This window comes from Histoplasma capsulatum, genomic scaffold (genome assembly GCF_000149585.1).
Source record: "Histoplasma capsulatum NAm1 scaffold_4 genomic scaffold, whole genome shotgun sequence".
Lineage (NCBI taxonomy): Eukaryota > Fungi > Ascomycota > Eurotiomycetes > Onygenales > Ajellomycetaceae > Histoplasma > Histoplasma mississippiense.
Genome location: NW_001813979.1, coordinates 531,926 through 554,851, shown reverse-complemented (window position 1 = coordinate 554,851; position 22,926 = coordinate 531,926). Strand labels below are relative to the sequence as shown.

Here is a 22,926-nt window from a genome sequence, read left to right as displayed (position 1 = left end):
CTCGCCATCAAACAACACAAAGCTGAGAAAATTTTTGTCACAGGAGATGCCCTCCTTGGGAGAGTTTTTGCTGATTCTGGGTACAGATTCACCCCCTGTCCCATGAGAAGACAGCTAGACTGGGCTCTAATTGAGGTTGTTACACCCCGTATTGGGAGTAATAATGTGAGTAATTCCTTTCTAACAAATAGTTATTTGCTAATTGAATTTTTGCTAACCTTTTTTTAGGTGCCGCCCACTGGATCATATAGAGATGGATTCGCGGACTTTTCAGGACAACTTATGGAGCAGCCCTCTGTAAATAGCCCTCCTCATGGCTCGGCTTTGTACAGTACATACAAAAAATTGGCCGGCGGACCAATTTCACCAGTGGAAGATATCAGGGATTGCACAGTGTGCACCTTGAGTCATGGAAAACTGACAAAACTGACAAGAAGGCAGTGACTGTGATGGAGGAAGCAGCAGTTACAGACAAGAATGGATTGCAGTTCTGTGCACAGGGAGACTCTGGATCATTTATATTTGACGTGGAGACGAAATTCGTAGGGCTTTTGTTTGCAGGGAACATGGAAACTGGGGTGGGATACTTTACCCCCGCAGCGATCTTGTTTGAAGATATCAAGGCGATGACTGGAGCGCTCGAAGTCCGTTTGCCTTTATCGTAAATTCTGGTTCTTCTTGCTCTTCTTTTTTCTCTTTTCTGTACGCTGCATATTAAAAGTGCCCTTGGATCACTTCTGTTGATGTCGTGATTGCGGGCGATGTAACTATTATTCCGTTTTACATCACATGCTCTTCGAAGGGTTCTAAGGCTACCTAGGTACGAAAACGCCTATTCAAAAAAAAAAAAAAAAAAAAAACTACGTGAAAAATTAAAACCATTCCCTGGTTGGAGGTGTGGAATTTGCTTTCTTTTTTTCTTTCTTTAGCCTAAAAAAGCACAAGGATGGCTATTGCTAATAGCCATCCCGGCTGGTTAAAACCGAGCGATTGATGTTGGAAATTTGGTGTGAGTTGCAACAGGCCAATGTCCACGCGTGGAGTCTGCTGGAACGGAAGGATGGGACAAGTTAGCACCGCAATGTAGGGCACGTCGGGCACATATCAACGCGGATGTAAGGCAGTTCGGGGGAAGACGAGGATTGCTGGGCTTGGGTTCTCCCATTCCATAGAACAGAAGTGCAAGTACCAGGCAATGGATGTAGATAATGGCGACGCGGGGATTTCCAGTCTACGAAAAGGGGCTGCGGCGAGGCTGAGAATGCATAGATAGGATCAGCGATACCAGTGGCCCAGGGGGGATCTCCCGTCGACGCAGCGCAGGACAGGGTGACCCTACACTATGGCAGGAAGCGAGAGACGGTGCATCGTGGATCAATACCAATATTATATCACGCTGATAGAGTTTGATATCCGTAACCGTGGCAGTGTCGGTCCTTAGCGAGTGAAGTCTGCAGCAGCCCAAGGCGGTGGCTTAGTCAGCATCCTCCATCTCCACAACCTCATCCGTCGTTCGTCTGTCTCAACAACGCCAAACTTCTGCCTCAGCCGCCGCCGTCTTGTTGTCTGCCCATCCTCCTCCCCATCTCCAGCCTTGCTCTCTGTCCCGCTGCTGACTGCCTCTCCCTCATCGCTCCGTTCTTCCGCTCCTGCACTCTGCTCTACGCACCTCGATCTCCCGTCGTTCCTCGTCGTTTCGCACCGTCTCCCACAATGACCTCAGAAGTAGGTTTACCCCTCCCTGTTAGGCGCGCATTCCACGGCGTGTCTCCCTCAACATGCCTCCTCTCCTCTCCCCTCCCCTCTCCCCTCTCCTCTCCCCTGTCTCTCTGCTGCTGGGATCCTATGCTAACTCCATTGTCTCCAACAGCGTGATAAGTAATTTGCCCTCCCTGCTGCTCGTGCGCTTTGGAATTGGGACTGAGGGGTGTGGTGGGGATCTCGTGCACTGACATCCTTTTTCCGTGTAGCAAGACGTTTCTTGCCAGGCTCTGTGAGCAGGCCGAACGTTACGATGGTAAGTACTCAGCTCCTTCTTCTCTTCGTAAGTGATGTCCCTGGCTTTCTTCTGACCGCGTCATACAGAGAAGGGTTACATATATGAAAGTTTGTCCTGCTCTCTCCCCCCTCGCTCACCTCTCTCTCCTGTGGAATCACCCTTGTAGCACACCGCTTCTGACGAGCATTACGTGGCGTCTTTGATTGTAGGAAGTTGCCAATGTAAGTACACCCTGTGTTGAAGTACCCTGTCTGCGCCTCTTATCTGTCCTTTTCGTCGATGCTAACCACCTCAATCAAACTAGTTGGGCGGTGAACTTACCGTTGATGAGCGCAACCTTCTTTCCGTTGCCTACAAAAACGTTGTTGGCACCCGCCGTGCTTCCTGGCGCATAATCTCCTCCATCGAGCAGAAAGAGGACTCGAAGGGCTCTGAGAAACATGTTGCTATCATCAGCCAGTACCGCCAGAAGATCGAGGCTGAACTCGAGCGCGTCTGCCAGGATGTCCTTGATGTTCTGGATCAATCCTTGATCCCCAAAGCCGAATCCGGTGAATCCAAGGTGTTCTATCATAAGATGTACGTGTTTTTCTTTTCTTTTCCTCTCTTAGATACAGGGTGTTGCCACTTTGCATTTCGCGACGGGCCGCGCGAACAGGTATTTGAGGGAGGCATTTTTATACTAATACGGCAACACACAATCTACAGGAAAGGTGATTACCACCGTTACCTCGCCGAGTTCGCTTCCGGTAACAAGCGCAAGGTTGCTGCGACTGCTGCCCACGAGGCTTACAAGGTACACGCGCTCCTTCCGCCGGGAAAAAAAAAAAAAAAGAAAGAAAAATCAATTCAACTAAAAACTGAAACTGTGCATTGCAAAACGTGTCTAACCACATCCCTCCTCACTAGAACGCTACTGATGTTGCCCAAACCGAGCTGACGCCCACCCACCCCATCCGTCTGGGCCTTGCCCTCAACTTCTCCGTGTTCTACTATGAGATCCTCAACTCTCCAGACCGTGCCTGCCATCTGGCCAAACAGGCGTTCGATGATGCTATTGCTGAACTCGACTCCCTATCAGAGGAGTCGTACCGTGACAGTACTCTGATCATGCAGTTGCTCCGTGACAACTTGACTCTGTGGACCTCGTCTGACGGTGCTGAGCCCGAGACCACGCAACCTAGTGAGCCCAAGGACGATAAACTAGCTGAGGCTTCCGAGGGCGCCGAAGGTGCTGCTGAAGGTGCTGCTGATGCGCCTGCAGCAGAGGAGCCGAAGAAGGAGGAGGAGGCTGCTGCTGGCCCCTCTTGAAGTTGACAAGACAAATCCCGCTACCTTTCCCCTTACAGTTTGCGCCAAACAAAGCCATACTGCAGGTGACGTGGTAGGTATATCGGAATGTCCTGTTAAACACACAAAAATAAAACAAAAACCAAAGTATCCACAGTTGTCCCAAAAGAGCAAGTAAAAAGAAAAAAAAAAGTTAAAAAACAAAAGCAAAAGAAAAAAATAAAAACACAAGGCGAGGAAGAAAGAAGGCAAGGGAGATGTTATGTTTCTTTTTGTTTTCGATGAAAGGGATCGAGTCGATTTTATGGCGTGGGCGTGGGCGTGGGCTGGGTATGTATGTGTGTGTATATGTGTGTGTGTGCGTGCATGTTTCGCAACCAAACTCCAGGCCTCTCTCTCCTTGCCTTCAAAGAGACAAGAGACAAGGCGGACGCCCTTGTAGGTACTCTCAAGGGGGGTGGGTGATGTTATCCATCTTTAGTTTTGACCAGGCGGCGTTTGCTACAGTTTGAATTGGAGATTTGCGAAGGGGAGGAATGGGGAAAGAATGGGAGGGGGAAACGATGATAATCAAATTAAAAAGAAGAAAGACAAAAAAGAGAAGAGGCTGATAATGGAAAACCTGGGGAATATTTTTTTTCTTTATTTTTCTCTATTTTTCTTTTCTTTTCTTTGTTTCCTTCCATGTTTTGCTGTCTTTAATAATCAAGCAATCAACAATATCCCCCCTGTTCTCCTGTTCATTACCTACTATTCCCTGCGTCGTGCAGCCCGCTCGTCCCAGCAGAGAATCGGCTCCCCAGTGTTTGATCTTGGTTGTGGAGAGGAATCAGGAAAGAGGAAGAAGAGGAAGAAGCATGTTCCCAGTCTGTGCCTCACTTTGATTATTCTTCTCTTTTAACCTTTCATCTCCAACCCCGCGGCCCCTTCTCCCCCAGTTTTCTCCCAATTTTCTTTTAAAAACACAGCTCGCTCCTCTGCCATCACTCTGCCCGCTCCATCTCTACGTCTTGGACCTCGCCTTGTTTGAACACCTTTGCCCTGCCCCCTGTCCCTGCAGGTCCTTCCCCCCAACCCTTCCCCCAATATCCCCGACTACATCCACTCTGGTCAGGAAAGTCACCGCCTGGTGTCCTGGCAGCATTGCCAGCTCTCCCCCGTTGTGTTTCTTGTGTGCTCTAATGTCTTATCTGTTCCCCCTGTCCTGCCCTCGATTAGTTTGTAGCTCGGCTCAGCTCCGCTTAGCTATCTCATCCCGTATTATTATTTTTTTTTTTTTTATTTTAGCCAGGTTAGCTTTATTATATCCTCCCCTATATTCTCTTTTCACTTTCTCATTTGTCTTTTCTCTGTCCCCTTCTCCTCTTTCTTCTCTTTTGTTGAGAGTTGAGTTTGTTGGCCCAGACCGATGTTTGGTCCCCTTGGCTCTTGTTCTCTGAGATACACAGTAACTACAGTAGACACATTCCTCCTCCCTATTCCTCGTCCCCGGTGTTCCCTGCTTGTCCTTTCCCTCCTCTATCCTGCACTAGGTGCTGACAAAGCAGGGTCTCGGCGCCCAGACCTTCCACCGTATTCCAGAAGCCTTGGCAAGACGAGAAAAGAACACGTTGAGGCTTTTGGCGGCGGCCAATCAGCGGCCAATCAGCAATCAACGTGCGATCCGGGAGATGGAGATGGAGATGGAGAAACATACATAGATGTAGAGATATAGATGCAGTACGGAGTAGATGTGCTGGAATTGCACGAGGGTGTTGAGTAGCCATAGCCGTAGCCGGAGCTGGAGCTGCACCTTCTGCCAGCCATTGATTGATGGATCAGGGGATTCCCGCCAAATCCTCCTGTAACCGAATAAATAATATCCACGCTATATAAATTTCCTGGTATAAAACCTCCCCGCTCCGCCGTCTCCCTTCCTCGGCCTCCTCACCCTCCTTGCCCTCCTCGCCCCCATCGTCGTCTCTCTCGCGCGGACCCCAATCCCGCGGCTGCTAGTTAGTTGACTACCCGCCAACCGTGGTTCTTTCTCCCGGCGGCGACACCCTGACCGACGACAACTGACGGGCCCATCAGATCGTCTTCAGTGACAGCGACAGCGAGAACGGACCCTCCGCTTTCTTACCAAGCACAACTCGTTTACCCTGTGTTTGTGTGTTTTCCACCCCCCCACTGTGCTTGTGTTTTTACGCCGTTGCCCTTGCTGCTGTCGGAGAGAAAATTCGCGGTCTTTCTTCCCGCCACAACCTCCCCCCCCCCCCCCCTTGGCATTGAACCACCGGCGCAAATCCACAGAAACGCACAGGACAAGATCACCGAGCTCGCGCTCAGTTTTTGTTTTTGTTTTTTTCTTGTCTGTGCTTGCGCCTGTGCTTGCGCGAAGAGGAACAAAGAAAGGACAGACGGAGCAGACGGAGCCAGGCAAAAGAGGCGGGAGTATTGATATTCTGAAGATCCGTATCCGTACTCGTATACGACAGTTATTACAGATTGGCGAGGGCGAGGGCGAGGGACTGGGACTGTGGGATTGCTTTGGGAAATTAGGAGATTAGGAGATTTGGAGATTAGGAGATTTGGAGACTTGGAGACTTGGGAGACTTGGGAAACCTGTGGGACATAATATCTATATACCGTGAAGGGAGAAAGAGAAGGACCCTAAGAAACATATACAAAAGAAGATCAATACGTCGATGGAACGCTCGTATCTCTTCTCAGCGGATCATGTCCTCTCCCACTTCAACGTCACGGAGCAGGCAGGCTTGTCGAGCCAGCAGGTCGTGACGGCGAGGGAGGCGTATGGGAGGAATGGTACGTCTGGTTCTTTATCTTTTCCCCTTTTCTTTTCATTTGACTCTCCTTCTTCTTCTTCTTCTTCTTCTTCTTCTTCTTCTTCTTCTTCTTCTCTTTATTAAGAGCTGGCATGATATGATTTGTGGGGGCTAATGTGTTGATCGAGTAAACAGCTCTCCTTGAAGAGCCGCCAACGCCCCTGTGGAAACTCGTGCTGGCCCAGTTTGAAGATCAGCTTGTCGTGATACTGCTGGGGTCTGCGGTCGTGTCGTTTGTACTGGCGCTGTTTGAGGGCGGGAATGACTGGACCGCCTTTGTGGATCCGCTGGTGGTATGTTTTGCTTTCTCTCCTCTCCCTTTCTATTCCGATCTATATCTGTGTATGTTCCTTCTCTTCGCTAGACTACGTTTATTTTTACTTTGCTTTGCTTGCGTAGGTTGTATACAATGGCTGACCCTTGAATCAAAATTGCTTGTGAAAAATTTATTACTATAGATCCTCACCATCCTGGTCCTCAACGCCATCGTCGCGGTCTCGCAGGAAAGCAGTGCCGAAAAGGCCATCGCTGCCCTCCAAGAATACTCCGCAAATGAGGCAAAGGTCATCCGCGACGGACAGGTGCAGCGCGTCAAGGCAGAGGAGCTGGTCCCCGGTGACATCGTGTCTGTTGCGGTGGGCGATCGCATCCCCGCCGACTGCCGTCTGCTCTCCATCCACAGCAACAGCTTCCGCGTCGACCAGGCCATCCTGACCGGGGAAAGCGAGAGTGTCTCGAAAAGCACCAGGGTCATCCAGGATGTGGCCGCCGTGAAGCAGGATCAAGTCAATATGCTCTTCTCCGGCACGACGGTGGTCATGGGTCACGCAACTGCCGTTGTCGCGCTGACGGGCTCCGCGACGGCGATTGGCGATATCCACGAGAGCATCACGGCGCAGATATCCGAGCCGACGCCGCTGAAGCAGAAGCTGAATGACTTTGGCGATCTGTTGGCCAAGGTCATCACGGTGATCTGCGTGCTTGTGTGGCTTATCAATATCGAACATTTCAATGATCCGATGCACGGCAGTTGGGCCAAGGGTGCCATTTATTATTTGAAGATTGCCGTTTCACTGGGTGTTGCAGCTATTCCCGAGGGGTTGGCGGTGGTTATCACTACGTGTCTGGCCCTGGGGACGAGGAAGATGGCGGCCAAGAACGCCGTGGTTAGGTCATTGCCGTCCGTGGAGACTCTGGGGAGCTGCAGTGTGATCTGCTCCGATAAGACGGGCACGCTAACGACGAATCAGATGAGTGTGGAGAGGATTGTGTATCTCAATGAGGCCGGGAATGGGCTGGAGGAGATCAATGTTGAGGGCACCACGTTCGCGCCCCAAGGCAGTTTAAGCAAGAACGGCAAAGCGATGAGGGATTTGGCCGTCTCGTCCTCTACCGTTTTGCAGATGGCGGAGGTTCTGGCGCTCTGCAACGAGTCCTCGTTGTCCTACGATCAAAAGACGGGCGCATACTCCAGCATCGGCGAACCCACCGAAGGCGCCTTACGCGTGCTCGTTGAGAAGATCGGAACAGACTCCGAGGCAGTAAACAAGAAGATTAGACAACTTCCTCCCTCTGAGAGACTTCACATGGCCAGCAGGTACTACGAAAACAGCCTCCCTCTACAATGCAAATATGAATTCTCCCGCGACCGCAAGAGCATGTCCGTGCTCGCTGGTAACGGTGACCGACAGAAACTCCTCGTCAAGGGCGCCCCGGAGTCAATCCTGGAACGCTGCTCACACGCCGTCCTCGGCCCCAACGGCCACAAAGTGGCATTGACTAAGAAACAAACCCAGCTGATCTCCCAGGAAGTCGTGGACTACGGCAACCGCGGCCTCCGCGTCATCGCCCTCGCCTCGGTCGACCACGTTATTCCATCCCCGCTCTTCCGCACTGCGGAATCAACCAAAGATTACGCCCAGCTGGAACAGAACATGACCCTCATCGGTCTCGTCGGCATGCTTGATCCCCCGCGCCCGGAAGTCGCCGCCTCGATCCGCAAATGCCGCGAGGCTGGTATTCGCGTCGTCGTCATCACCGGCGACAACAGAAACACTGCCGAAGCCATCTGTCGCCAGATAGGCATCTTCGGCCCGCACGAGCAGAACCTCCAGGGCAGATCGTTCACGGGCAAGGAATTCGACGCCCTCAGCGACGCCGCCAAGATCGAAGCTGCCAAAAACGCCTCGCTTTTCTCGCGCACGGAGCCCTCGCATAAGTCCCAGCTGGTTGACATTCTGCAGGCACAGGGCCACGTCGTGGCCATGACGGGCGACGGCGTCAACGACGCGCCCGCGCTGAAGAAATCCGATATCGGCATCGCGATGGGCTCGGGCACGGACGTCGCCAAGCTCGCGGCCGACATGGTACTGGCCGACAATAACTTCGCCACCATCGAGATCGCCGTCGAGGAGGGCAGGTCCATTTACAACAACACTCAGCAGTTCATCCGCTACCTCATCTCCTCGAATATCGGGGAGGTGGTGTCGATTTTCCTCACAGCCGCGCTCGGCATGCCCGAGGCGCTCATCCCCGTGCAGCTGCTGTGGGTTAATTTAGTCACGGATGGCCTACCGGCGACGGCGCTGTCGTTTAACCCTCCCGACCACGATGTGATGAAGAGGCCGCCGCGGAAGCGCGGGGATCCCCTCGTGGGCGGCTGGTTGTTCTTTAGGTATATGGTGGTGGGTGTGTATGTGGGCGTTGCGACAGTGCTTGGGTATGCGTGGTGGTTTATGTATAATCCCGCGGGGCCGCAGATTACGTTTTGGCAGTTGGTGAGTACCCCTATATCTTCGGGCCTCCTCGCCCGCAACCAAATCCACCCCCCGCTCCCGGTTCCTATTTGTTATCTCCAATTTCTAACACTCAAACCACAACAAAACAGACCCACTTCCACAAATGCCCCTCCCACTTCCCCTCCGTCGGCTGCGAGATGTTCACGAACGACATGTCCAAGTCCGCCTCGACGATCTCCCTCTCCATCCTCGTCGTCATCGAAATGCTCAACGCCATCAACTCTCTCTCTGCCTCCGAGTCCCTCCTAACTTTCCCGCTGTGGAACAACATGATGCTCGTCTACGCCGTCGCCCTATCCATGGCGCTCCACTTCGCCATCCTCTACGTGCCATTCCTGCAGGGCCTGTTCTCGATCCTACCACTTGATAGGAAGGAGTGGGTGGCTGTGCTAGCCTTCTCGGCGCCCGTAGTAGTTATTGATGAAGTCTTGAAGTTTTTGGATCGGAGGTTTTATAATGCGCGTGCGGAGATTGGTGGGGATGCTCTCTCCTCCTCGTCAGCGGGGAAGTATCAGAATGGCGTGGCGAAGAGGAAGGGTGCGTGAGAGGGGTGGGAATGTGGTGATCTCGCCGATTATCTATCTAGTGTGTATTTTGTGTGAGAGGACGAAGGGGCGGACCGCCTGAGGAGAAAGGATGGAAAAAGGGGGGGAAGAAAAGGAGAAAGGAGAAGGAGAAAAAAAAAAAAAAAAGATACTCGTGCGTTCCTTTGATTTTTTTTTTTTTTTTTTTTATCTGATTGATTTTCTTATTTGTATTTTTCTACGCTTATACATATTTCTGGTTTGGTTTTATTCTCACTCACAAAATGTGTTTGTTGTGGCGGTGGTTTTTTTTTTTATTTCATTTTATCTCATTTACGTTCTTTCGTTTTTCGTTTTTCCATTTTATCCATTTTATAATTTTGCTTCCTTTTGAGATATTTTCATCTTCTTCTTTCTAGAAGTATTGTTGATTCCATTCATGCATTTTCCCATTCCATTCCTTTCCATTCCTTTCCTTTCCTATCTCACTCTCCATCTTTCATATGCTTGTAAACCACCAATGTTTAAAATTAAAATATCCTGCACATATTACATAGAGAATAGACAAAGACCGATGGTTCACCAGAGACGAGAACAAAAAGAAGGGGGCAAAGGGATGGGGGAGTGGTAGGGTGGTAGAGGGGATGTGGGGGGTAGGTGGTAGGGTGCTTTCTGTTTCATGTACAGTACATTATATTCCATCTGTTGTTTTTTATTTATATACTAATACTTCTTCTTCTCAACTATATCGTGAATTTTGTTTCTTGCTGGTTGGATATCCCGATAATGATGGCCTTCCAAATGGTGCGCTTGCAACTTTCAGGGGATGAAAGAGAGAAGGGGGGGCGGCGCATGTAAATGCAAAAATGTATGAAGCCCAGCGCAAGGCCCTGGACTGGCTCGGCTGTTGTAAAAGAAAATATGGAGGAGAGGAGGATTTAGTTCGGTGATTTTGTCCGTCACCTTGCACTGCTTTATGTTCTTCTCTCTTTTCTTTTCTTTTCTTTTCTTTTGACTTTCTGGTTTTCAGCTTATAGTCATTGATCAGTAATGGCCTATTACACACAGCCTACTGAGTTAGGGCCGCTCAGTAGGTAGTTTAGTGGATATATATATATATATGCTAGATCTTAGGCTACACAGCCAATTTAAAGCCTTCCAGATTTACATGAGAGTGTACTTGTAAATATATAATAATATAACTACTAGCGTGAGAAAGAACTTTTGACGCGGGCCTCTTATTTCACGGTCGAATATTTTATGTTAAATAGTTTCATTGAGATCATGTTAGAAGGGGGGTGAAATTTGTTGGCAGTCGAGTGTGCTGAAGGTATATGAAATGAATTGCTTGCTGCATTTCATTTACTTTGGTTGAATGTATGTCGTACTGTCTGAGAGTGGTTTTTAGAGGGAGATAGAGAGAAGAGAGAAGCAAAATTTCAGCGGACAGAAACCAAGGATCGGAATTGAATAGGAGGTTGAGGGGGTAGAGTAATTTTCATTTTTGATTCTCCTTTAAATTTTTGAGATTTTACTCATGGCTTTGTCTCCAATAAATAGGTTTTACACACAGCTGGAAATAGGGTAGGCCGATTACGAGCCCGAGTCCGATTTCCACTGGCTCAGAAGTATCCAGGCGCAAGTAGGAACGACCCATCGTCATACTTCCTAAACACCACAGCAAATCTCCGCGCACCAGTAATTGCCATCCTTAAACTCCGAAATTAAAATATCCATCAACTTATAGATTTAAATCATCAACCTCTCCACGTTCACCTTCAAGGTCTGAATCTGCGCATTCAGATCGCTGGCTTCGTTGGTGGTTATGCTGGCCGCGATGACAGCACGGCTGACACCGCATGCACGGCCTAGGGCCATTTTACTGGGCACGTATACGTACGGCACGTTCTTATCCTCAGCGAGGAGCGGCAGGTGAAGAAGAATCGCCAATGGGGTAGTGTCTATTCGCGACGAAGGGCAAACAGTTAGCTGGGGGCCAGCACACAATGAAACATATGCTCTGGTGGTGGTTGTAATGTAAATTGACTTGGTGGATGTGACGCAGTTCTTACCAGCAGCGAGAATCACAATCTCGGAGGTGCCGCGGTTCAGGGTCTTGGTGGCTTCGTTGGCGCCCTTCTTCAACTGGCGGTAATGAGAGGCTTGCTGGACAAGGTCCAGAATGGTCTGGGTCATGGCTTGGTCGGCAAGGGGCCAAGCTAGTGATTTTTTTTTCCCGTAGATGTTAGCTGTAATATTTTCTTTAGAATGATTGTGGAGCTCGCTTTCAAGTGCGTACCTGCGTTAGTCATGTCAGACATGATTATGGTCGATATCCTCTCGCGTGGGAAAGACAAGGGAGGGGGCGATGAATAGACAAGCGGTTTATTGAAGGGTTCACGGCCGGTAGCACTTGCGCTGTTGGGTGGCTCGCCCTTTGTACGTGTGAGGAAGTGAGGTCTGAGAGTGGAAGATCGATCAGCAAAACGCTCTGGTGCGATGTTGAAAAATCTCCAGCGGTTGGCTTTGGTGACGGGCCGAATATTTATCCGAGGGCCCACGGATCGGGACTAGCGGAAACCTTAAAAGCTTATTTCGACTCCTCACCGTGGTTTTGGCTTTACTTGGCTCTGCGTCATCGGGAACTTGATCGCAAGTTCAAGTTTTTATTTTTAGACAAGTTCAATGGTGATGTCGTCGAGACGGGGCGTCTGCAGAGCATGAACGGTAACCCTCTAATACTTGCACTGGCTCCATACACTTGGGAAGTGGCGGGCCACCGTGTGTGGATGGCTTGAGGGCACACACCCTAAGCAATTTACCTCGTCAGAAAGAGGTGAGCCTTTGACGCCGCGACCCTGAAAGGATTGCTCGCCACATCTCTAGCGTTTAGAGTGAAATTATCTGTTTCCGATCTAACTCAGCTCCTCATTATTCTGTTTCTCAAACTTCATACAACTGCGATGAACTTTTAACACTCGAAGACGCAATGTGCCTCAAGAAAAGAGAGGGATGAACACTGAGTCATTATAATTGTCGAAATGATAGTGCAGCTAATTCATGGCTTGTATCAATGATATCGATGGTACAGTCACAACAGATTTTCCCTTGGCTGTGGTTCATGATGACAAAGGTGATATCGAATCATCTCTTTTTTACCCTCACAATCAGAGCGTGTGGGCACCGTTGGAGATAAGTGATGGAACATCATTGTTAACTTATACGACGCCTAACTCCTTATTGAGTATGTCGGGCTAAACAGTCCTTCAATCAAGGAAAACCATGCTCTAGATGTCCACAGCTGGGCTAAAATAAAAGCCCAACGCTCAGGGATGGAGCATCAATCAGAGTTCAGTTGCTGGTCTCTGCCTCTGGTCTATCTTACATTTCCTAAATGCCTTCAGAGGTTTTGGTCAACACCATAGCGGATGGAATTCCGGTCCTATCAGGTTTGGTTCGACATCCTAGATGGCCAAAACAGCTGTAAAGTTGAATTCCCGAATTTTTCATATTGAGTCATCCTAAAAGCTCAATACTTCTACTCTGCATTGTAACTTATTCATTTTTCTTGTTTCTTCCCAACGACCTTGCTCTCCCCATGTTGTTCCCGAAAGACTGCCAGCCTGCACCTAAATGCCGAGAACAAAGACTGCATGCCTGGCTCTGATGTTGACAAAAGTTGCAACTGACCGCGGGCGGCCCTATAAACAGGCGTCTGATGTTGCAAGAGAAGAAACCCAATGACTTAACGTTCTTATGCCTCTCTCTCTCTGGTTTGCATGCGCCTTGAGTATCATATTTCCCCACTACGGAGCTTTCGACACCATCTGTGCTGCATGTGGGACAAGCTCCTTTGCTACGGCTGCCAAGTCCGTTTTGTGCATTGGCACAGCTAATGCTTCAAATTTAAAGCCAGCAGCTTTGGCTTCAGCTTCCACTAAGCTGATTCTTATTCCCTGTGGAAGGATTCCAAAGAACTTTGTGTTGGTCGGACTTATTCGAACGGCTGTATTTACCTCACCGATGTAAATCTTGGTCAACGGCTTTCCGGCGTTTCGACTAAGCCGCTCAAGATCCCGTTGCAGTTGACCACTGTCTTTGGTTTTGAGGAGCTGCGAAATCATTTATCCCGTCAGAACATATTCCAGTTGCGTCTTACAAGGGTTGAGCATTAGTTATTTACCTGTTTTTCAAAGTCAGCCACCGTCTTAGAAAAAGGCTGCTTGTTGTTTCGTGCGATCGTTCTTGCATTTAACCAAAAATCTTTAGCCGCTGCCTTGATTTCGAGGAGGCTATCTTGACTCATTTTCGCGACTCTCGTCGTCGTCATGGTCAACTCTCTGGCACCCTTTCTTCCCGCCTTCGCTTCGAAGATTGCCAAAATATTGAACACCTGCTTATCCGTGTATCCGAGCATGCCGTCCGTAATTTGTCGCCCTGAGGCGTCCATAATCGAATAGCCAGGGACGAACTCCAAAGTTTTTCCTTTGGGCACCTTTACTCCCAACGCAAATCCAGCATGTCGTTCCCTCAGCATAGGAATTATATGTGACTCTGCCAGCTCTTCAAGCAATTGTCCTTTGATGTGATCTACATTGGGGCCTTTTCTGAGGATCCTGTCCACGGCGATTTCGTCCAACTTGTCCAGGATTGGGTATCTCGTAGAAAGTGTTTGCCAAAGGACTTTTGTCTCTGGTGCCACCACATTGGGAATGGCGACGGGCGAAGTAACCACAGCTTTCACAGCAGCCGCAGCTTCCTGGGCAATTTTTCCTTCAACTCGACCGAGCGTCTCTAGAGCTTCCTCCCCAGCCTCTATTGAACGAATTACAGCTTGTTTTTCGCTAGCTCGTGCAGAGGCGTTCATAACTTTCCTCCACGAGGCCGCATCTTTTCCATAGAGTTTGACGAGTCGTGATTCTGTGTAGAGTGCCCTACCCCCTTTAACCATTCTGCCAGCGATGGGTAAAAGAATAGAAGCGGCAAGAATGGCTTGTTCAACAGGGCTCAGGTCGTAGCCGAATAAATCGCGCCCTGTCCACACTTCATACAATGCTATCGCGTTTCCTAAAAACGGCACCAAAGATAGCGTGATTTCGATGGCTGTAACAGCTGTCGGGCGGTCGATGGTGCCCTGGGTTTGCGTCTTGGTTGTCGGCAAACGGGGAATTAGGTTTAGGAGGACAACCACATCCGGCCGCTCACTTAAAAAATCGTGCATGGCAGATTTAGAAGATTGATCCAGCAGTTTCTGGGTGACAACCTGCTTCTGGAACCAAGCCTGAAACTCATCTCTGATTGCCGCCGTCAGCCTGGGGATCAGCGGGTTCGATTCCCAGATGGACGTCACGCCTGTATACTCATTCTTATACCATACAAAGAATTCATATTTGGAACGAGCCCAAGCGTTTGCGAATGCGTAGTGCTCCGCGTCTTTCCTTTTATGACTGCTCAATCGATCATAGCTCGTTGTTTCGTATGCCACCTTCTCTGCGGCTGCATTTGTTGCGTTCTCGTACCACATTGACATCTTTTTCATTTTGGCCTGCAATGATACGGCCATTCCACCATACGTTCCGACAACCTGCGGCCGTGCTGTTGTCCATTGCTCGTTCATGATTTCTGCCCGCTCTCGGGCGATGCCAATTTGCGTGGTGTTCATGGTGGCATCGGTGAGCAGTTTAGTCAGGTCATTTTTCGCCTCCTGCAGTATGCTCTGAAGCTCGGCTTCTGTGATCCGCTCCATGGTGCTTTATCGTGATGTCACAAATAGTTAGTTACCTTGATGGGCTACAGTGATTTCATCCAGGATGGTTTTGGAAAACATTGGGTTTCCAGAGAGGCAGGATTTCTTCATTATGTTGAGGAGCTGATGGATCTGGTGACCTTTTTTTCTTTGTTTTCTTTTCTTCCCCCTCATTTTCTTTTTCGTTTTCCATCTCGTCGTGGGCTATGCAAGGTGCCAGGGTTGTGGTGGCATCATGGGTTTTCGCGAGCCGTTGAGTCTGGATGAATCTATGCGGCTTAAAATTTAAGTTTTGATGACCTCAAACCCTATCAAATGATCATCCCATTCAGCATTCTGCAGCTGAGTACGCCACTTTGTCCATTGCCAAGGTCTGAGCCTCGTTAACTTTGAACGCCTTCTAGCATTTGTGATCGATCCATCAATTCCATCAGTCTCACTTTATGCTTTCGGCAATGCCTCCTCTGGAAAATGACTGGTTGTTGCCTACAGAGCCTTGTGAAACGGGCCGCGAGGTTCCCGTGATGCTGTCAGCGCTGGCGATTGGGGGAAGGGGCTTTTTGTCACAGTATTATTTAAAGTGTGGATGAATTGCCATTTCACCAGGCATCGTGAATGGGTTAAAACTCATTTTCTTCCCTTAGCTTCCGTTTCGACAGGCCATTTTGATCTTCAGGAGAAATCCTCTGCAACCATGGCTGAACCGCTGTTCAATTTCCTGTTGATACGACGTTAGTATTCGTTCCCCCTGAGAGAAGAAAAGAAAAGGAAAAAGAAAATACAAAGAGAGCCATTACTGACCTTCCCCACTCCGCAGCTCATGTATCACAGGATGCTCGCAAACCGAGCATTCCATTGTTGCAAAATTCCCCTTTCCAAAAGGAACTTTTGGATGCTCTCAAAACACAATCCCCAAGAACTGACGTATTGAAAGTTGTCAAAAAATTCGTCATCAGTAATGAATTCATTGCTGACCCTACAGGGACGGATTTTCAAAAGAAACTGCGCCAATTTAAAGTTCTGGTTGATGAAGCTAGCAATGTCAGTAATGATTTAAAATATACTGTAGTCCTTGAATTGGCAAAGCGCGCGTTTGGAATAGCAGCATCAGAGCTGGTTAAGAGCGGGGAGTTTGGTACTCTCCTTCAGAATCTCCGTGATTCAGTTGTGGCAATCAAATACGACCAGGTAATGACTATTCCTTGTCCAATGTTTTTTGCCGTTCTCCAGCCTCAAATATGACTTTTGTTTGCCCGACTTTCAAATTAACGTTATTTCTCAAGTCGGAACACTCAAAACCGGTCGAAGATCTTGTCAACCAGATCCGTGATCTCGAGCTCATCGAAAAAGCAGTGCAGCTGGAAAAAGATGTACCACCAACTGTGTCAAGCGACAGTGCAAGCGAGTTCAAAGGTCCTGCAACTGAGTCCACTGAAACGACTGCTGCCGCGGGACCCCCTGAATGGAGCGAAAACACTGCCTATAAGGTTGGCGATCAAGTCTCGTACGATGGCCATGTGTATGTTTGCATCCAAACGCATACTACTGTCATTGGATGGGAGCCTCCCAAAACCCCGGGCCCTATGGGTGCGCGTGAGTAGACCCAATCCAGATGGAGATCCCTTCCTACCAACAGATGAGAGTACCACCTCTTCGGGTATCGACAACGATCATTGCTGGCTTCCGACTGGAACTCCAATTAAAATCGGTACTCTCGGAGCCAGAGGCAACAACGATGATCCCACTGATGACACGAAAAAGAGGCAGATCGCCTTTCTCAGCCTCCACAATCAGCTCTTCCGAGCTGTGAAGGAGCTGACGGCAATGGATCCGCGGAAGTTCCAAATTCCCGTACAGGATCCCCACGACGGATTCACCCGTGATACAAAATACTCAGCGATATCCTTTACTGAAAAGCCGACTTGACTTGCAAGCAGCATTACGGGGCATCAATGTTGACCAGTTCCGAGCTGCCGCTGCGCGTTCTGGCACTACACCTCCTCCTGATGCACCAAAAATTTCAACAGCAACCGCTGATCCTGTTGTGGCCGCGGACCCGCTGCAGTTACAAGACGGAGCAGGAGCAACCTCCGCTTTGGGTCTTACTCGCGAGCTTCTTACCGCCGGAGCCGGCTTGCGAGGTGTAGGGAAATTTATACCTTTTGCGGCAAGGCAAAATGCGTTGAAACTTCAAACGGGTGTGGTTTTGTCCGAGAATACAGCCGCTCTTCTACAGAAGGAGGGGATTGAACCAGACGCGGTGCCATTACCTGGTATTTCCCCAATAATCATATATCATCTGAGGTGTAGCTGACGTTTCCGGTACTAGATATTGTCCAGAATTTTCGTCAGAAGATGCGCGAAGTTGAGCGAGATTTGAAATCGTTAGCTCCCTCTTTTGAGGATATACAAATTACTCGAGTCGGCAATACATTGGTGAGCGTGAGGACACCTCGGCCTAGCAAGTACAGCCAGTTCCTCACCGGAATCAATTTTGGGCGACTTGTTCCTAAACTTCCTTTGCTCCCACCTCCAGACCCAAGGGTTCCTCACACTGTTGGCAAAGTGAACAAGATTGGTGTCGGGGATCTCCTTGTTGTGAGGCAGCAGTTAATCGGTTATGAAGGCGCTGATATCGCTCATATTGAAAATGTGTTGAAGGGCGAATCAAAGAGCCGTGAACATGTTCGGACTGACAGAACAGAGACTGTGACAAGCCTCGAGACTGAGACTACCCAAGAAGATACTCGAGAGTTAGCTTCAACAACTCGTTTTGAGATGGGCCAGGAGACTCAAAAGCAAATTCAGGAGGCCTATGAGCTCAAAGGGGGCGTCCAGGTCACAGCGAAATACGGCCCTGCGGTGGAAGTGTCCGCGAATGTTGAGGGCGGGTTCAATCGATCCAAGGAGGAATCTACCAAGACGGCAACGAAGGTAGGTAAAATAAATGACATTTCTTATGCACGTCCTTAGTTTCCCATGGGCGCGTTTGGGACTAACTTTCGTCCAGTTCTCGCAGGACGTTACGGAGAAAGCGGTCAAAAAAATCACAGAACGAGTGCTCCAGAAGACAACTACTACAATAACTGTGAGTGTTGGGGGTCAATGGCTAAGGACAAACTGGACTAGCTTTCTGACGCGTTCTCGCAGTCTGAAGTCGTGGAGAAGAACTCCCATGGTATCGATAATACTGCCGGCAATGTGAATATATCTGGCGTTTACCAGTGGGTGAATAAGGTGTAAGTAATACCCAAGTAGCCCTTACATTTCCAAGTAGCGAGTGTAACTCGTCTTAACTTCAAACTATAGATATGAAGCCCAGGTTTTCAATTATGGGCTGCGCACCCTGTTGTGAGTATCCCTTCCTGTCTGGTTTCCAAAGACGCACATGTTCACGAAATAATCAGTGATTTTATGGTTCCCGAGCCAGCTGCATGGGTAATTAACACCATGACGAAAGCCGCGGAAAGCAAAACGATGCTGGAAAAACCGCAAAAGTTCGACTTGGAGCCTTCCCAAATTTCAGAAGAAGGTGAGGACAATTACGGCCATTGGGTTAAAGTGTACGAAGCAACCGACGTGGGGCCCCCGCCTGCAGATTACATCACTGCGACGGACCAAATCAACAAAGGTGATGGCAAGCCCGAGCAAGATTACCAGCACACTGGCCAGATCACAATCGAGTCAGGCTATGAAGCTGTGCAAGTAGTCGTGGGATGTGCGGTAAATTACTGGGAAGAAAACTGGGTGGCCGACGTCATTGTTGGGAATGAGACATGCCGATTCAAGCAGGGCGCTGGTTTTATTATCCCGTTGTCTGTCGATAAACAAAGAGGAACCATTCCATGGGGAGTAAAAACATGGAACACTGCTAGCATTATTGTGACGGTAGATATCAAGTGTGCAGTCACAGAGGACGCGACTAACAAGTGGAGAGCTGATACACATGCAAAGCTCATGACTGCGTATAAAGCAAGATTGCAAGAGTACGAGGAGAAGTTGGCGACTTTGCAGCTGCAGCAAGGAATTACTATTGAGGGAAGGTTAGTATCTCGTTTTGCTAACAAGTTACGCTCATGCTTACCCTTTCGTTTCCAAAGAAACCCTGTCGCAAACCAAGCCACAATAAAGCAGGAGTTAAAGAAAAACTGTATCTCCATTATCACCGGACAGCATTTTGACCGCTTCAACTCTATTTCAATCGGGCCTTGGGCGTATCCTCAAATCAATCTCTACGAGGCTGAAGCCGAAGGGGAATACGTTCGGTTTTTCGAGCAAGCGTTTGAATGGGAGCAGATAAGTGAGTGGAACAAGTGCATTTACCCACGAAGTTCTCCTATGACGTGGACTCACAAATGGACCAGTGTACGTTATGTACCCGTACTTTTGGGGACGTAAGCCCTATTGGGCGCAGCGACTAGCATTCGAGGACCCAGATCCGCAATTCGATGAGTTCCTTAAAGCAGGCTTCGCCCGAGTTCAAGTCCCAGCGAGACCTGGATTCGAGGCTGCTATTGACCAGTATGTTTTCAACGCCAATCCTCCGTTGAACTTTAGAAGCAGTTATTTAATCGAGTTTGCTACCCTATACTGATGAAAATACATCGGGATAGTTTCCTGCAGTTCGGCGAGCTTTGGAACGGCGGGCCACTTCCGACCATATCCAGCGAGCTATTCCTTCCGATCGCTGATGAGATTGCGGAGAGAGCGCAGAAGCCAGGCGAAGAGCTCCCACAAGGAAAGCCTTGGAAGCTGCGCATTCCTACGCAACTTGTTAAACTAAGGCAGGACGACAAATTACCCAAGTGGATAAAGAAGGATGGTGAATGGGTGCCAGATGAGTAAGTTTTTCTATAATCGGCACGAAAGTTGAGGTTAGAGGTGAGAACATCCAATTGCCGTTTCGGGATCTTTTTTTCTTTCTTTTTTTTTTTTTTTTTCGGGTGAATTGGTAATATCCCGCTGTATGTCTTTTCATGGTTTTCTTGACAGGATGGTTCTCCCAGACATACAGAAGTTCATGCAAAACCCCATTTTGATGATACAAATGGACGGTTTCAAAAAACATATTATCCCAATCAGAATGTATGTCAATGCAATGCCGCTGAGGCCAATATCCCATAAAATTTGATTTCACACAAGCTGAGTAAGTTGGTTCAAGACATGCCTGCAGTCAATATCAAACAGGGTTGGAGAACAGGGGTCGAATTTCCGGCTAGATTAGTTATTGTAATGTGATTTTGAAATCCTCCTTGCATCATACCAAAAAATTTGGCACCGTAGCCAAACCTAAATTCCCTCCTTGGCCCCAGTGATCATACTGGAGGCGCTGCGTAGGCCGAGGGAGATGAGATCGGACAGGCTTGTTCAACCCCAAGCTTCTTGAGTTACACCAGTTCCTCGCCTTCATCCAGGTTTGAACTAAGGCCCTCCAGGCAGTCAAACAAATTTTGATCCCCATCATCAGAAACCAGAAGGGTATAGTACCTTTGAGGTGTCCCCCGCACCCACGGGGCCTGGGAATTGAAAAGGGTATTTTTACAGCAGAGCAATATGCTTCCTGCTCCTCTTGACTCTTGAACAGGCTCGGGAATTTCGTGGGCAGATATAGCAACTCGCCGGAAAAGCCTAGGAGATGAGTGAACGTGGAAGCTTTCGGAACTTTTCCCAGGTCCAAGCCATGGAGGACATACTATGTAAGCGATATTAGTATTATTGATAGCTTGGGCCAGGCTGACCCAGTTGGTTCTTATTATTGTTCCGTCATCCCTGCTGCTGGACACATTCCTGCCTTCGAGATGCTCTTGGCCTCTTAGTGGGCTATATCCGTGACTCTCTTGGCCGCCCAATCACCAGCCCAGCAGCGCCAACTTCCGGCAGCCCAACACGCATGCTGGCTTATCAGGGCTCAATGGCGCCGGGCGAGGGGGATCTTTGAAAAGTATTGGCAGAATTGAGTGGAACACCCTGGAGGGGCCACCTTTCAACTGCGGAAATGAGGGGCGTGCCTGAAATCTACCAGCATTGCAAAAATTTCTTGTTTGCGCCAGAGCAGAACGAGCAGAACTATAAACGCCGCGGCTTGATACCAACCAGATTTTAACGTGAATACGAGAATAGAGTTCAGATAAGCGGATGGCCACATCCATCTTGCCCGCATTCTTGTGCGGAGAAGGCCAATGTCGACTCGTCAGCCGCCACCAGATCATGAGAGCCGATTAGTTGCCACGTCCAGCGCCGTTGTGTGCATTGTGAGCAAGTGCCCATCTCCCATTCTGTTCGAGAGGCCCAAACAGACTTCGTCAAACCGCCGTTGGAATCCTGAAGCCTCCTCGTTGGTCGGGCGCCGCCAATAAAGTTCGCTGAGTTCCTGGCCCGCCCTACAGATGCTAAATTCTCACTAGTCAGATTCTGGGCAGTGGTCTGAATCACATAGAGCAACAAATCTCAACATGCCATGGACTCGACAGGAATCTAGCCCCCTTTCTGATGGACGGGCAGGGGATTGTCAATGGTGGTCAATCCTTGGAGGCAGACCCCGGATTTCCAACGAGGGGCACCCAGGCCCTCTTGGGACATTAATATTAATATATATCCCTCCTCGGTCTCTCGTAATCCCTCATCCACAAGTAGTTGCACATATGCATATATTTCAGCCCTCGCGGCAGAATGACCAGATATTTTTCATTCCTTGCCAGACGTGATCCAGAAATGGGAAGAAGTCGACTTATTGATAATGGATCGCCCTCGGTATCGTGGTACTATGCGGTCTTCACCAATGCCTGGTTTCAGGTGTTGTTGATTAGCTTTATCTGCTTCTGCTGCCCTGGTGTACGTGGTTTTCCATGGTTGTGAGCTTAATGATTCTAAACATGATTGCCGAAGAAGATCCACTGACTTGATGTTTGAACCCCAGATGTTTAATGCTCTGGGTGGCTTGGGGGGCTCGGGCCAGGTGGACCCTACGGTTGCTGCAAACGCAAACGTAGCTTTGCTCGCGGCTAATGCTGCCACTGCGCTGTTTGTTGTCGGGCCTATATTCTCGATCATCGGTCCACGCGCCTGCTGGTTGGTTGGCGGATGGACCTATGCGCTTTACAGCGGAAGTTTGCTGGCCTTTAACAGTGAGTTGGTTCTCATAAACGCCGCTCAAATTCTTTTTCCAATTTTATCTAGATGATATCTTGGTCCATCCAGCATTGCCGCCGGCTAACCATTTTTCAAAAGTCATTGCAAATGGCCCCTTCGTCATCGTCGCCGGTGGCATTCTCGGTGTCGGCGCCAGCTTCCTCTGGGTTGCTCAGGGCGCTATAATGACGACTTATGTCCCCGAAGCCCAAAAGGGCCGTGCCATTGCCGTATTCTGGATTGTCTTTAATATGGGTGGCACAATCGGCTCCCTTGCCAGTTTTGGGCTCAATTTCCACAACAGCCAAGGCACTGTATCCAACAGCACATACATCGCCACGATGGCCGTTATGGGGTTTGGATGGCTGATCGGCATCTTTATCTGCCCCCCATCCCGTGTCCAGCTCTCCCAACTCCGCGAAGCCGAATATATGGTTAGAGATCGCTCACTCCGGGCTTTGGGGAAACTGATCTTCAGCACCATCTTCCGCCTCCAAGTCGTGTGCAGCCTCCCCTTGTTTTTCTGTGCGAATCTCTTCTACTCCTATCAACAGAACGATGTCAATGGCAGACATTTACATCCGGACCCGTTCTCTAAATTCTGCACTGTACTGGA

The 22,926-nt window shown here is 49.2% G+C and overlaps 8 protein-coding genes across 8 annotated transcripts in view; 5 read left to right on the top strand and 3 right to left on the bottom strand.

Annotated features, from left to right (window-relative positions):
* Positions 1-102: 102 nt before the first annotated feature.
* Positions 103-665, top strand: HCAG_04174 (predicted protein; the record flags this gene model as incomplete). Its single annotated transcript, XM_001540284.1, has 3 exons — positions 103-165; positions 229-331; positions 442-665. The coding sequence occupies 3 exons, from the start codon at positions 103-105 to the stop codon at positions 663-665; spliced, it is 390 nt and encodes a 129-aa protein (XP_001540334.1).
* Positions 666-1,778: 1,113 nt separating this feature from the next.
* On the top strand, positions 1,779-3,310 carry HCAG_04173 (14-3-3 protein epsilon; the record flags this gene model as incomplete). Its single annotated transcript, XM_001540283.1, has 6 exons — positions 1,779-1,878; positions 1,971-2,017; positions 2,209-2,220; positions 2,304-2,578; positions 2,708-2,795; positions 2,909-3,310. 6 exons carry the CDS (start codon positions 1,779-1,781, stop codon positions 3,308-3,310), a joined length of 924 nt encoding a protein of 307 aa, XP_001540333.1.
* Positions 3,311-5,976: 2,666 nt separating this feature from the next.
* On the top strand, positions 5,977-9,457 carry HCAG_04172 (sarcoplasmic/endoplasmic reticulum calcium ATPase 1; the record flags this gene model as incomplete). The annotated part of the gene is made up of 4 exons (XM_001540282.1): positions 5,977-6,094; positions 6,250-6,407; positions 6,573-8,891; positions 9,002-9,457. The coding sequence occupies 4 exons, from the start codon at positions 5,977-5,979 to the stop codon at positions 9,455-9,457; spliced, it is 3,051 nt and encodes a 1,016-aa protein (XP_001540332.1).
* A 1,728-nt stretch (positions 9,458-11,185) lies between these two features.
* Positions 11,186-11,757, bottom strand: HCAG_04171 (small nucleolar ribonucleoprotein SNU13; the record flags this gene model as incomplete). The annotated part of the gene is made up of 3 exons (XM_001540281.1): positions 11,186-11,397; positions 11,509-11,655; positions 11,736-11,757. 3 exons carry the CDS (start codon positions 11,755-11,757, stop codon positions 11,186-11,188), a joined length of 381 nt encoding a protein of 126 aa, XP_001540331.1.
* Positions 11,758-13,242: 1,485 nt separating this feature from the next.
* HCAG_04170 (predicted protein) lies at positions 13,243-15,546 on the bottom strand (the record flags this gene model as incomplete). Its single annotated transcript, XM_001540280.1, has 3 exons — positions 13,243-13,548; positions 13,620-15,186; positions 15,533-15,546. The coding sequence occupies 3 exons, from the start codon at positions 15,544-15,546 to the stop codon at positions 13,243-13,245; spliced, it is 1,887 nt and encodes a 628-aa protein (XP_001540330.1).
* A 330-nt stretch (positions 15,547-15,876) lies between these two features.
* Positions 15,877-20,027, top strand: HCAG_04169 (predicted protein; the record flags this gene model as incomplete). Its single annotated transcript, XM_001540279.1, has 12 exons — positions 15,877-15,913; positions 16,000-16,370; positions 16,466-16,701; positions 17,040-17,455; positions 17,512-18,116; positions 18,202-18,270; positions 18,333-18,421; positions 18,492-18,533; positions 18,590-19,225; positions 19,283-19,482; positions 19,547-19,703; positions 19,796-20,027. The coding sequence occupies 12 exons, from the start codon at positions 15,877-15,879 to the stop codon at positions 20,025-20,027; spliced, it is 3,090 nt and encodes a 1,029-aa protein (XP_001540329.1).
* Positions 20,028-20,315: 288 nt separating this feature from the next.
* HCAG_04168 (predicted protein) lies at positions 20,316-21,074 on the bottom strand (the record flags this gene model as incomplete). The annotated part of the gene is made up of 3 exons (XM_001540278.1): positions 20,316-20,324; positions 20,446-20,874; positions 21,036-21,074. The coding sequence occupies 3 exons, from the start codon at positions 21,072-21,074 to the stop codon at positions 20,316-20,318; spliced, it is 477 nt and encodes a 158-aa protein (XP_001540328.1).
* A 1,024-nt stretch (positions 21,075-22,098) lies between these two features.
* The window catches only part of HCAG_04167 (conserved hypothetical protein), a gene marked incomplete at both ends in the record, with an annotated part of 1,461 nt that continues 633 nt past the window's right edge, over positions 22,099-22,926 (top strand). Inside the window, 2 exons of the mRNA XM_001540277.1 lie at positions 22,099-22,306; positions 22,380-22,918. Of these exons, the coding sequence (XP_001540327.1) occupies positions 22,099-22,306; positions 22,380-22,918 (747 nt within the window). The remainder of the gene's footprint in view (positions 22,307-22,379; positions 22,919-22,926) is intronic.